At 43.0% G+C, this 14,743-nt stretch overlaps 1 protein-coding gene across 7 annotated transcripts in view; it reads right to left on the bottom strand.

Moving 5' to 3' along the window:
* myocd (myocardin) overlaps window positions 1-14,743 on the bottom strand; it is a 448,440-nt gene that overhangs the window by 50,851 nt on the left and 382,846 nt on the right. For all 7 annotated transcript variants that reach the window (XM_038776977.1, XM_038776982.1, XM_038776981.1 and 4 more), the window contains 2 exons: window positions 14,141-14,216; window positions 11,953-12,114 (listed from right to left, as the gene is read on the bottom strand). In XM_038776977.1, coding sequence (XP_038632905.1) covers window positions 11,953-12,114; window positions 14,141-14,216 — 238 coding nt within the window. The remainder of the gene's footprint in view (window positions 1-11,952; window positions 12,115-14,140; window positions 14,217-14,743) is intronic.

Raw genomic sequence — 14,743 nt, 5'->3', positions numbered from 1 at the left:
AGTTTTCAACTGTAAATTACTTAACTATGCAAATCTGATACCAGGAATTTTTTTTTTTTTTAGATATATTTGCTCCCAGGTTGGGAATGCTGTACAACTTCTATTTTTCCATCTGATTTTTCTCAGTCTACCCTCCACTTGGGACAGATTTTGTTCATCCCAAACAATCAGCATTTTATACATGGGAACATTCATTTGAAAATGGACTGAAACTCGTTCAATGTACAAAGTTTGCTTCATCTGGTCTATAAAAAGTATGGCCTGTGAACCACAAGGTGACATTCTGTAAGAGACTTTTATTGGAGGTGGATTTCACTATTGTGTGGGCAAGATAAAGTTTTGTTTTAAACAATTAAATCCATTGTAAAAAAAAAATTTTTTAAATCGCCTAACTCGTAAGGTAACAGAATATATGTTTTCATAACAGAGGATGTTTTAAGCTTTCTAAAATATCCTGGAACTTTGTGGAGATTAAGGAATGCAAGCTGCTGTAATGGGGCATCATTTTTTTAAAAAGATAGATATATACAAAAGTGAACTCATGAAATGACTCATACTAAGTGTTATTACATGCCCTGCTTGTTGTCATTCACTCGCCCAGACAGCAGTAGATGGTCATGTCTATGTAGACTTGACAAAATGCTTTTACGCAAAAGAACATAATGTTCCTGTGGCAAAATCTGAATCATCAAATGAAGTCATTAGAAGGTTTCCTTCAGCCATTCTCTGTTATTATCAAAGTGTACAAATTGCTAGGAAGTTTTCCAGGATTACGGGATCACACAAACGAAAGCTCTTGACCTCCGAGGTCTCCTGATAATTGAAGTGTTGAGAAATAGGGCTATCTTGACAAAGTCAACTATAGCTGTTGATGGGACAGAACGCTAGGTAATGGAATGGATACTGTAACCTGCCATGTGATCTGCAAATAACACTCCTGGCACTTATCATGCAGTGCACACTTAAGTCAGATACAACAGCAACAGGGAAAGCAACAGCATTTCAGGGAAGGTAGAAAGAGAGAATGCTTTATTTATGCTACCTATCCAATATGTTGGTATTCAACTGTCTGACTGTGCACTGCAATAGCTAACTGTCTCATTGTGTCAACTTGTACAATCCGGAGATCTTTAGAAAGTAGCAAACTCTGATACAGTTGCTCCAGAAACCATTTACAGCTGTTATGACTGGGATGGGAGGAGTCTTCATGTTATGTAGACCCACTTGGGCGGCATGGTAGCACAGTGGTAAGCACTGTTGCTTCACAGTGTCAGGGTCCCAGGTTCGATTCCCGGCTGGGTCACTATCTGTGTGGAGTCTGCACGTTCTCCCTGTGTCTGCGTGGGTTTCCTCCAGGTGCTCCGGTTTCCTCCCACAAGTCCCTAAAGATGTGATGTTAAGTGAATTGGACATTCTGAATTCTCCCTCTGTGTACCCGAACAGGCACCGGAATGTGGCGACGACGGGCTTTTCACAGTAACTTCATTGCAGTGTTAATGTAAGCCTACTTGTGACAATAAAGATTATTATACTATAAATCGCAGGTCATACCATTAATTTAAAAGTTCAACGTACTCATCAAAATGGCCAATCTTTTACCATCAGTACTGTCCTGAATGGGAGCCACGTGGGTGGGAGGGTGACTCTCATGCGTGCTTGGTGTGGGGGAGAAGGATGCCCCTCCTTGATGAGAGGTTGGGGACTGCTCCCCTTGTCGACTAGTGGGTCAATATTTGCTTTGCAGGGATGTTGGGATCGGGGCACCCATTCAGTAAGTGTTGGGAAACCAGCGTGTTCACCGCATGCACTATTTGGCATAGCAACGGTCTGAGAATTCCACATCGGCGACTCTCCTAGGGCCACCGGACACAGTCCCGATTCTCTGCTGGCAGGTGCAGATAATCTCTCGAATGGAGAGTCCGGCCCATGCTTTTCCCAACACAAGCAGAAATAGTACCCGAGTGTGTGGCCATCTAAAATGGCCGCCCGGAAAGAGTGATTGGAAATTAGGTCAAGCTGGAATACAAACAGGACAGTTTGCAAATATACAAGTTGCAGCCCAGACTTTATGCAGGAACTCACACCTGCAAAAGGCCATTTCGAGGTCTTCCCTGGACAATGGGCTCCAGATAGAAACCAACAATAATTGGCAGACTCAGCGACACCTGCTTTCCTTATTTGGGGAGGCCTACATCCTTGGACACTTAACGGCCATGGCCGACCAGGACCCGCCATCAAGGTGCCCGCCCCTAATTGGCCAGGATCGATTAGAATGATCAAGACCCTATCGATCCATTGGACTTTCACCTGGGACCGCCCAAAAGGGCACAAAAGTTCGGAGGATAAGAAGAAGTGCGCAGGCCATCTCTCGCTCTCTTTCGATCGATCTCCGACTGCAGCACAGCTACCAACATCAACCAAGTTCAATGCCCCACGACACTCATCGAAGGGCGACAACCGAACGTGGACCACCTACAAGGGCTCCAGCCCTGCCAGAAGCCAGAAACCAGAGAAGGCCATATCTACTCTACATCTGCCGGTCACCTGGGAGTCAACTTAAGGTTGTTTAAGTGCATTAGTTATAGTCCTGGTGTGCAGAACATGTGATTACTTAAGTAAATAACCTTGTATCTAGTAAATAAACTCTAATTGAACTAAAATACTTGTGTGATTATTTGTCCACCATATGGTTAAAACACACACTATGGTTATAAAAGAGCAACAAGTGAAATTAAAAATTGCAGCTTTTTATCTCAGTAAAGTGCGATGCAAAACACTTAGTGAGCTTTGTAAGACCAACTGCAAGAACTCTACCCCACCACTATTCAGCTGTATCCAATTTTAAAATCACCCTTTGAGCAAATAATTAAAAAAAATAATTTGCAACAGGGATTGGAATGGGCACTGTGTTTAGCAATGGCCTTTTGCTAATATGGGGCGAAATTCTCCGACCCCCAGCAGGGTCGGAGAATCGCCTGGGGCCGCCTAAAATCCCGCCCCCGCCGTGGCAGAGATTCTCCGCCACCCGGGAAGTGGCGGGGGCAGGAATCTTGCCACTCCGATCGGAGAGGCCCCTGCGGTGATTCTCCGGCCCGGATGGGCCGAAGTCCCGCCTCTGGGAGGCCTGTCCCGCCGCCGAGGTTTAAACCACCTCTGGAACGGCGGGATCAGCGTCGCGAGCAGGCCCCCGGGGTCCTGGGGGGGCGGGGGGCGATCGAACCCCGGAGGGTGCCCCCACGGTGGCCTGGCCTGCGATCGGGGCCCCCCGCTCAGACTGCGGGCCAGTGCCCTGGCTGCACTATTTTCCTCCGCGACCGCCACGGCCTCCGCCATGGCGGAAGCGGAAGAGAACCCCACATCGCGCATGCGCCGGCAGTGACGTCAGCGGCCAGCTGCCGCTGACGTCACTGCCGGCGCATGCGCGGACCGGCGAAAGCCTTTTGGCCAGCCCCGCTGCCGGGTACGGCCGTTTTTTTGCGCCGGTCTTCTGGTGGCAACCGCTCCGGCGCGGGACTGGCCCCCAAAGGTGGGGAGAATCCCCCACCTTTGGGGAGGCGTGACCCCTGAGTGGTTGGCGCCACTCCCCTACTCTGGGACCCTCCGTCACGCCGGGTAGGGGAGAATGCCGCCCATGATCTCAATTCAAATCTGACTAAGGCTAATGGATGAACAGTTTAGTGTTAGGGTTGTCACGCCTCCAGGATTCTCCAGGAATTACATATTGATCTGAGTACAATTTATTGCATGCAACCCAGAGACGACTAGTAAATAGGGGCATTATTGAAGTTTATTTCATGTGAAAATGTATTTCAACACTTGTTAGTTAAATTATAAAAGAATTATAATGAGGGAACAAAAATGTTTGACTGAGGAGTTTGGCGGAAACCAGATGACGAAACATCCAAACATAGTTGGAAAACCTTTATTGTGGCTGGTAGGATTCTACATTGAATGGGGTTGGACAGTGTCAGGTCCAGTTCCTAGCAGCTAATGGCACAAACTTCACTCTAATTTGATTCTCAATTAGCACTGAATTAACAGTCCAATGGAAGGATAAAGGAAAATCAATGCCCACTGGATGAACTTGTGAGAAGTGGCAATTTGCCATCCGAGTGTCGGAGGGGTATGCCTCTGAGGCTGTAACTGAGGCACATTATTGACGGACAGAAGAAGGAGCTAACCCATGAGTCCTCGATTATGACAGTGGATATCTGCAATAGGGAGTTGCCCATTCCCCATCATTAACATTCCTTGACTGTAATAATAATATAATTATCTTTATTAGCGTCACAAGTAGGCTTACATATTAACACTGTAATGAAGTTACTGTGAAAATCCCCTAGTGGACACATTCCGGTGCCTGGTCGGGTACACTGAGGGAGAATTCAGAATGTTCAAATCACTTAACAGCACGGCTTTCAGGATTTGTGGGAGGAAACTGGAGCATCCCGGAAGAAACCCACGCCAAGATGGGGGGAATGTGCAGACTCCACACAGACAGTGACCCATGCCGTGAATAGAACCCAGGTCCCTGGTGCTGTGAAGCAACAGTGCTAACCACTGTGCCACCATGCCGCCAATGAGTATAATGTTCATGATTTTTAAAAATAAGCTTTAGAAGTAAAGTTCAGACTGCTGCAGATGTAGCTCGTCACTCATTCCCTGGCATGAGACGCCGTGGAACAATGCAGGATTTTGCCTTCTCCAGGAACTATATTATTTGAAGCTCACCGCACAATCCCCCAAACAAGGTGAATCCACTAGTCTTTAAATAACAAAAGTCCGTTATCCCAATGTGCCTGTAACTCTGCAAATCCCTGAACTCCAATGATACAAAGCAAACAGCACAGCAGATACTCCACAAGGCTTGACCAGGCGAATGTGTAGACATGTGTGCCTTCGGTTTGTCACTGTCACTCTCACCTAAAGATGTCCTATCACATGATTTATATACACTGTTGCATTGCATGCTACAAAGAATATCAGACTGCATTATTGATGGACTGATAATGTAAAACAGAGTGCTCTCAATACGCACACTGACATTGAGAGGCATGCAGGCATACTTTTAAGAAGCAAAAGGTCAACGCTGTTATCTGTAAGAAAACTGTGAGACCCGCCCCCAGACTCCTCCAATAATATTATAGCAGCCAATTCATGGATTTGAATAAACAACTCTTTGTAGGAGGAATTTGCTTTATCCCCGCAAATATCTCCATTTTTAACATCAACCTTCCCGTTTTCCTATTCTGATACTTTGACCAACTTTAACCCTCATATTTGTAATGAGATTAAACGTTGTAAAACATCCTGGGGCCAACTGTATCAGAATGGAGGTATGTGTGTGGAGGCTCTGTCTCCTTGTCCAAATTCCTGTTGAATAAAATTTGATGCTTTTGAATGAATTATGGGAGCCTCTCTCAATTTTAGGCAGTGAATCTTGGTGAGCTATATAACCTTGGGAAGGATTACATCCAAGGTCAGGCTGTCTTTGTTCAATGTGCACACAAATCACATTTCAGCAGGGATCATTGCTTTAGAATTCATGAAGGGCAATCTTCCCTTCTTTGAAGAACAAAGGAATAATAGGAGCACAAGGAAGCCATTCGGCCATTTGAGCTTGCTATGTCATTCAATAAGATCATGGCTGGTCTGGTTCTGTCTCAACTCCACTTTGCCACCTAGAGCAGTCAAATAAACCCTGTAATCGGCTAATTTGTCGCACATTACTTGAAACCTTCATCTACCTGTAAGAGCTACTAATAGCCCAAAATTTAACTTACTGAGTCACAAGGAGAGGTTCAGGATTATCTGTAACTTTGAAAAGTAAGTTGGACTTGAAAAACTCTTTATATCAGTCAACAATAAGGCACTGACAAAGATTGTTTACTATTTCATAACTCAATCCTAATATCCCATCTTTAAAATATTACAAACACATTCAAAAATCCTCTATTAATCTGTGGCTTAGTAAATGAGGAACCAAAGTTAAATAAATAAGTTTGAATATCTTACTAAATGCCTTACTATCTATCATCTGATAAACAAAATGGGATTGAAAATGTCTCAATTGTCTATCACTGTTTTGTCCAGAAACAATCATCTATATGATGTGAAAGTGATGGGTGCCATGCTCTTTGCCTATCTTCAGCTGAGCCAGTGCATGAACCTACTTCGTTTCAGGAGCCCGTCTGTTGTAATCTCTAAACATAATGGATTCAGCCTCTGCGCTGGACTTCATCCCCCTAGGCTCTGTGCTGAAGGTGCTGACAAGGACTTGGGTATAAACAGCTTCTGATTCACCCTTCAGCTATGCAGTAGATGTCAGCAGACAGCCAGTGCCACAACTACCTCAAATTAACGTTCAATTCAAACATCATTTCTTATAAACTTGGTAATGGTATGGGCATTAGTTGCGGTTAAAACTGCCCATATTGTTTGTCTTTTTCATTTTGGCTCAAGGACTAAGCCAATCAAGTCCGTTTCCTTGTGATTCATTCTAATCACACTTCAAGTGTACTGCGCAAAGGCTGTGGAATACAAATGGGTTCATTACTCCATGTACTGTGACACACTGACCGGCAATGCAACTAATATTTTGAAGAGGTATTTTCATATCCTACTGTCACTCTCCATCATTTAAATAAAGAAAAACTTGAAGAAATCACTCAAAAACAAAGTTCATCATCAATTCTATTTCTCAAAAGGCTACAAGTAGACATTTTTATTCTCTTTAATGCTATGTGTCACTGATACTTGATTTCCTCAATAAATTAATCAAAATGGTCACCTTTGAAGATTGCATATTAAATACATGTTTATGTCCATGACATCTATAAAAACATTTTTATGACCACCATCCAAATATCAGCCTTCATACACCATGGATGTAGTTTAAAAAGACTGCACCATTCCACAGGTGTAATAATGTAAGTGGGTCAAGAATAGGCATGTGATGGTCACGGGGAAAGGCTGATTCTGTTCCCCACTAGTGAGTTGCACTGTGAGGACAGATCAGATAATTAGGGATTATACCATTACAGTCTTCCTGCTGGGAGCGTCGAATCATAGAATCACCCCTTAAACGCCCTTCACAGGCGGAATTTCCCGATTCTCCATCAAAGGCTATCGTAGTGCACATGAAATGGTGCATTCATTGACAGCCACACTAAAGAGACTATCAGACTTCAGCCGGAGTACTGTTTGCAGTTCTGGACGCCACATGGAAGGAAGGATTTGAATGCATTGGAGTCTAGAAGAATGGTTCCGGGGACGAGAAGCTTCAGTTATGAGGATAGATCGGGGAGGTTCGGACTGTTCTCCTTGGAGAGAAGAAATTTAAGAAGCGATTGATCGAGATGTTCAAAATCATGAGTGGGCTGGACAGTGTTCATGGGAGAAACTGTTCCCACTCGTAAAAGGATCACGAACCAGAGAGCACAGGTTTAAAGTGATTTGCAAAAGAAGCAAATGTGATGTAAGAAAAAAACTTTTTCACACAGAGAGTGGTTCGAGTCTGGCATGCACTGCCTGAAGTGTGATGGAGACAGCTTCAATTGAGACATTCAAGAAGGCATTATATGATGACTTGATTAGAAACAATGTGCAGGGGTACGGAGAAAAGGCAGAGGAATGGCACTAAGTTCTAACGCTTGTTTGGAAAGCATTTGCAAACATGATGGGCCAAATGGTCTCCTGTGCTCTCACAATTCTGTGATTCTGTGAAAAAGTTGATGCTTTAACAATGGGTCTTCTGCAATGGTTTCTGAATGACACTCGTGTAAGATATATATATATTATGCAGGCTTCAAACAAGACCATTTTGATGACTTCTAGAAAATTAACAATCTGCACATGAGAATACCACTGATACATGACACCGAAGTGAACCGAAAACTACTTTTGCTTAACACATGAATCACTTAACCCAATGGCAAAATATGGGAAACAGCCGACACAAAACTAACCAATAAGATCTGTACTTTTTAAACTTTTAAAGAACATGGAACTTAAGGAGTAAGGAATCCAGTATGCATAGCAGCTAAACTTCATTCTGCTACAGAGTATTTAATTGAAATGCATTAGCTGGAGTGAAAGATACAAATAATGCTTCAAAAGCCAATTATATAAAATGCATACAATGTGTCAAACAGAGCACTGACTCACGAGCCTGAAGAAAACGGAAAGGAAATCATCTGACCATCACAATCAAACATGAATTGTAACCAGGGGAAAATCCCACGTAAAAATATACAACAGGGAAACCACAAGTTAACACCACATTATCAGCGACCCCACAGACCAATTTACTTCAAAACAGATGAACAAAGAGACTCAATGGGGGATTTTCCAAACTGCTGTTGGGACAGCATATTTTCTGTGTGTTGCATTGGGATTCACTGTCAGAAATCTTTAGTCCCTTCAGCTCAATGGATAGACAAACGCGGGCTACTCGGGCAGGATCTTCTGAGAAAGCACCTGCTGTGTGGAAGGTTTCAATGGATCACCAAAAACCTCCTCTTCTGTATGATAATTGAATGATACGTGATTGAAAATTAAAGTTGGATTTACACTGCAGACCTGCCCAAGTATTGCTGTAATACAGATCAGTCCTTTTGCTGGAACAGAAAACCACCTCAAGAGGTCTCTTCATCTCAAACTGCTGATGGCAAAATCAAATAACCCATTGGGGGCAAGGAGCCTGCAATTTTCTACTGGCAGCAGGTGTCTAATAGCATGGGTAAGCTACACATGCCAGCAAGACAATTCTGTCTTGACAGATCTTTCCCTGACAGTAGGGAAAATCCCCAGGCAGAGAATTTGACACTGCACAAATGTAAACTGTTTGAATTGCCATTCGTGCTTCGAATCCTGTTCCAGAATGTATCTGGGATAAGTTTAGAACATCACTTAACACAATAACATCCCCAGACTAAGCCTCTTTGCCCCAAGCATATGGAAGAAACAGAACATGAGACGCAACCAACTTGAGAATGCAAACTCGCGATAATAAGAATAAGGCAAAGCACTACACGTGGTCCTTGATGAAGAATAAGAGCACGCCACAGCAGTGTCAAATCATACAACTACTACGACGGGGAGAATCTCTGTCCTCGGGCAGTTAAAACATTAAAAATCTAAATCTCGACCCCCCTCTGCCTTTAACCCGCTACTTCCGGTTTCTTGATGTGGCTCGCTGGAGAAAAGTTGGTAATTTAAATATTATAACGATGCTGATTATCCCATATTTAACCCACTACTGTGAATTTAACACCCGCCGACTGAGTTTCCCGGGTCTCAGGAAACCCAGCAGCTAAAAGGGAGGGGAGAAATGTCGAGTACTGACGATGACTGCCTTTCCCCATGCTGGACCCAGTTTACCTGCTTAACCAACTGTGATCGCTTGACCTTTCTAATCCTTCCTTGACTTTTCTCATCTCAACCATCAAACCTCCGATCGCTCCTCAATTCTGACCAAATCTCGCCTCTAGTCTCTGATCTCCAACTCTCTTCCAATCCCTCTCTCCCTCCTCTCTATTCCCCTACTCTGGCTTGATGTTGAAGGCCTCTCTGCCCAACAACTAGCCTCTCAATCTTGCTGGATGCAGTCAGAAAACAGACATTAAAAAAACAAATGATAATTAGGTCCTGCCACTAAATTAGGCTGGACCTGTGTGGAAAACCATTCCACCAGGTCTCTTAACCTCTCCTCCCACCCGTCTCCTTGGCCACTCTGTGCCTTACCTATATGCAACTTAATATCCAGCCCCAATCTCTTACCACTCTTAAGGCATGACCTCCCCGACATCAATCCTACATTTGCCTTTTAACAGATTGCGCCCACGACTCACTCTTGCAACTTATTATGAAATAATTTACTGGCTCTGCATTTTCCAGTTACTATTTTACATTTGCCTACAAATCACTCCTTAAACCATCACCTTTTCAGTTTGTTCTCAGAGCTCAATGAAATGAAAATCGCTTATTGTCACGAGTAGGCTTCAATTAAGTTACTGTGAAAAGCCCCTAGTCGCCACATTCAGGGGCCTGTCCGGGGAGGCTGGTACGGGAATCGAACCGTGCTGCTGGCCTGCTTGAAAAGCCAGCGATTTAGCCCAGTGAGCTAAACCAGCCCCTAATCCTCACATGCTAGCTATAAATCTTATGGCTCAACGTTTTGTCTTCTGTCTTGGTGACCAGAGTCCATAACTGATGAAGTTACAAAAGTTCTCCATCAGAAATGGAAGAAACTAATCAATGAGGGAGTGAAATGTGTATTTTCTCCACAAAACTGCCTTAAGGTACATTTCAGGGTTTTGCTGGACTCATGATTCCAGTGAATGAGGCGGTTTCTTTCTTCATCATTCCTCTCATGAAAGGGTTAACTCTTCTCTGCTCGCCTCAAGCCATGGGTTCTCTACTCCTCCCCTGAATGTGCCAAGTCTTCCCAACTGGGGCTGGTTTAGCACAGTGGGCTAAATCGCTGGATTGTAATACAGAACAACGCCAGCAGCGCGGGTTCGATTCCCGTACCAGCCCCCCCGAACAGGCGCCGGAATGTGGCGACTAGGGGCTTTTCACAGTAACTTCACTGAAGCCTACTCTTGACAATAAGCGGTTATTGTTATTATTATTACTCTCCTGAGGGTGCTAACTCTTGCCATGGCCTGATCCCACTCACACTCGCTCAAAGTGGTCTTTAATCCTTGTATTTAAGTGCTGTTAAGACTATTTCATTGTGGGAACCATCACAGTTGAGAAACAATCATAACCTCACTGAACACCCAAACAGAAAGAGAGCAGACGTCACATGATATCAATCAGTAGCGGCAACTCTGATTTTGCCCCCTTCTCCCCTGGGACACTGACATGAACCACAGTGCCCTCCTTGCTCCCCTGGCTGACACTGACTCACTCGTTTTAGTCTAGAGACCAAATCCAGAACCATCCTTGACTTTGTCTCAACAACAATTGGTACATTTATCACGTCGCCATCAGGGGTCTCTGACAAGTCCTCCAACTATTCTGTGGCTTGCATATCTGAGTATTTGCCAGATCTTAGTTGACATGAAATATGAAATCACAGAAGATATTTCAGTCACAAATAGTATTTTTTTTTAGAGGTGCAGATAGTACAAATATCTAGCTCCAAGGTTCCATGCATAGGCAAACTGTTGGAGCGGATTGCCAAATTTATTATAAGAGAGTGGAAAAAACAATTTTTGCCAAATTACACTCACACAATACACCGTAAATGTGACTCAATTGATATATAATTCCTGAATACACTAGATTAATGACAGCAAAACACATGTGGGTTAAGTGATATTTCCATTATGGGATGAATCTTATATCAGGAATGAGCAAAATTATCAAATGGCGTCTTTCATACATTACAAGTTGCAAATTGCAGGGGTTCCAGGGAAATATATTTGTGTGAATTTTTATAAGCATGACAAAGGCTAAAGCTAATGGTACAAATTGTGCTACCACATGGCTGATAGGAAAATAAAAATTGGTTTAGTTCGGGAAATCATCTGTTTTTTTTTAAAGAAAACCTTGTCGACTACATTTTCATCATATATTCTACAAAAAAAAAGAGTATGCAAATCTTTAGGGAAATATCAGGTGCCTATGACAGCTGGAAAATGGAGGCACTGAACGGGTTATGTAACTCTCAGCCAATAGGTGAAATAAAGCATTAGTATAAGCAGCAGCCCTCTCAACTTCCTTCTTCATCGCTGACTTGCTGACAATGCAGGTGAAAATAAAAGATCAAAATCTCAGAGTTCTGTTGCAAAATTATGAATTCTTATTGTATTTCTACAGGGAGTAGTAAACTAATCTGTTTACTTTAGTATGAGTGGTACGGAATTTAGAAGGCGCCAATGTATTCAAATCATAGGTCAGTACAAATCCCAAATCAGGGACAAAGGCGAACTTTGTAAATACCGTTGATTGCCTCTTTTACAGCTGAATCTACTGGGATTATATTCTTCTTCACAAGCTCCAAAGGTCCAGGTCTTTGGGCTATCTTCTCATTGAGGTCATCAGCCAACCTTGCCCTCTTGAGCTTCATTTGAGTTGCTTGAAGTGTGCCCTCTGCAGCTGTATCTTTTGGACCAAAAAAAAACAAACTTAGTAATTAGCATCTGACTTAGTAATTAGCATCTGAAAAAAAAAAAACGCTATGCTGCCTTTAGGAAACTTTCATGCAAATAATTATTCTAAAGCTCTGTCGGAGAGTTGGTATGGTGGCACAGTGGTTAGCACTGCCGCCTCACAGCTCCAGGGACCCGGGTACAATTCCGACTCCATTCCTGTCTGTGTGGAGTTTGCACCTTCTCCCACTGACTGCATGGGTTTCCTCCGGGTGCTACGGTTTCCTCCCACTGTCCAAAGATGTGAGGTTAGGTGGATTGGCCATGCTAAATCGCCCCAAAGGTTAGATGGGGTTACGGGTTTACGGGGATAGGGCATAGATATGATTTTGTTTTGGAGGGTCTGTGCAGATTTGAAGGGCTGAATGGCCTCCTTTTGCACTGTAAGGATTCTATGGAAGAGTCACATGGACTTAAAATGTTAACTCTGTTTCTCTCTCTCCAAGGATGCTGCCAGACCTGCTGAGTTTGCCGCATTTTCTGGGGTTTTTTCAGATTACCAGGATTCACAGTATTATGCCTTTAATCTAAAGTTTCCTTGTATCTGAATATATTATCACCTACGATTTAAGTTAACCCATATATAAAAATATTAAGTTGATTCCCTTCCTCAGCCACTCTTATCCAGTCTACTGACAGTTCTGCATACGGGATGAAAACCCTGGATTGTTGTCAAGTCTCCGGGAATTAAAGACTAACATCCCAGGCATCCATGTGAGCAACACCGGATAAACATCACCAGGGCCTCTCCCCCACCTGTTGTAGGCAGCGGGTCGACCTCAAGAATTTATCCATCTAACCAGAGTTGACAACCCGACTTAATGTCAACGCCCAGCCAATCCAACTGGAGTTCAGAGGGTTAAGGGGAGAGACACCTACTCTTTGGGTAATTTTCATTTCTTGGACTGCAAGACAATTCAGTTAACATTGCACTGTCGGGGGAAACAAAACAAGGAGCAAATCACAAACAAAATGGTAAACTTACTGCTGCCATATTAATTAAACTTTTTCTGAAGTTAAGCAAAATATTGTTCTGGAAACATCAGGCATTTGCAAAAGAAATTTCTACATACAAAGCATTGCCTCCAGGGCATGTCTGTCACAATGAATGCATTGTAATAGATTTAAATAAAATTAAAAAGTCAAAAGCAAACAATGCATCTCGTCATGGGTTCTTCTGTCTTACTTTTACTGGCAATTTACTGACTTTCACAATTTACACGATCCTCTGGAATTTCACAAGGAGTATATATGAAAAATGAGGCCAAATTTTTAGTTGTTGGTGGGAGCAGGACGTGGTGCAGGCACAACTTAGGGCATCCTAACACCTCCAGGACAATCCAATTTTCAAAGCGAGGGCAGGGGTGGATGTAATGGAGGAACCTGCTCGCCTCCAATTAATGGCCCATTAAATTTCTTTAGGACCCAGTTAGCAGGCTGGGAAGATCCGGACTACAGTTTTCAGTGGAGATTTTGACAGACCAGAGCAGTTTGGTGCACATTTGTGCACACCCGTGAGCTTCACTGGAGCAAATGGAGGGGTTATTAAAAATTATATTTAAAATTATTGGGCCCTCAAGTATTCGGTGCCAGATTGTACATATAATCCTATTTTTTTCCTGCTCACACTCTGTCTCAGCAGCCTTTATGTTGCTGGTTCGCTGAGGAACTGCCCGATTTCTTCGCCAAGGCAGCGGTAGGGCCCTTTAGTACCAGACAGGCCTACTGCCTAATTTTAACATGAAATGTTGAGGTGGGGATTCGGGCCCCAGAATTATTTGGGGCATCGAGTTCCCAACTGTGCTTTGAAAATCCAGCCAGGGTTTAAAATGGACTAAATCAGCAAAGATGTCCCAGAGGCCAGAACTACCTGTGGGCAATGTCATAGGACATAAGCTATTTGGAATTTAAAATACTTGAGTAATATTATTATGCAGACTATTACAAGGCCTATAATGTTACAGAAAATTGGTACTTACCATGTAGGATATGCATATTAACCAGGTCTGTTTTCTCAGGTCTACTTCTGATCTTGTGTTTTAAGTAGTCTTCCCTCTGTGAGACAAAGAAAGTAATCAATTGTCGAATTTAGAAATTGCAGGCTCATTTAAAGATTAATAATATATTCCTTGGCAGACACGAACGATGAACTTTGCCTCTGAGGCTACGAATTTCACAAAGCACAATGGGGCGTAGAAAGTCCGATCCTTTTAAGCCATTTAATAGCATCTTTTGGTGAATAGTCAGAAGTGCCCATGTACACACAAAAAAAAGGCAAGACTTTTAAGAAGTTTGTGATTTAGCATTACAAACAGCTGAATTGCTGACTATATATAATGCTACATGTGTTCTTTTGAAGTGTATAATCATTTATATATATATCACATCATGCTCTTATCACCTGACAGGATATTTATGAACCAGCATTTGATTTAATGAAATACAGACTTCTTGGGCTCACATTCAAATATTAACAGTTATTTGCTGGCGAGCTGCTTGGCAAACATGAAGCTTGGGAGTTGAAAATTGAACTGAAAAAAAACTCAATCCATTTCAAATGACACAGTCTTTCATCATGGAAA

This window comes from Scyliorhinus canicula, chromosome 18 (genome assembly GCF_902713615.1).
Source record: "Scyliorhinus canicula chromosome 18, sScyCan1.1, whole genome shotgun sequence".
NCBI lineage: Eukaryota > Metazoa > Chordata > Chondrichthyes > Carcharhiniformes > Scyliorhinidae > Scyliorhinus > Scyliorhinus canicula.
This window is presented reverse-complemented; position numbering and strand designations above follow the sequence as displayed.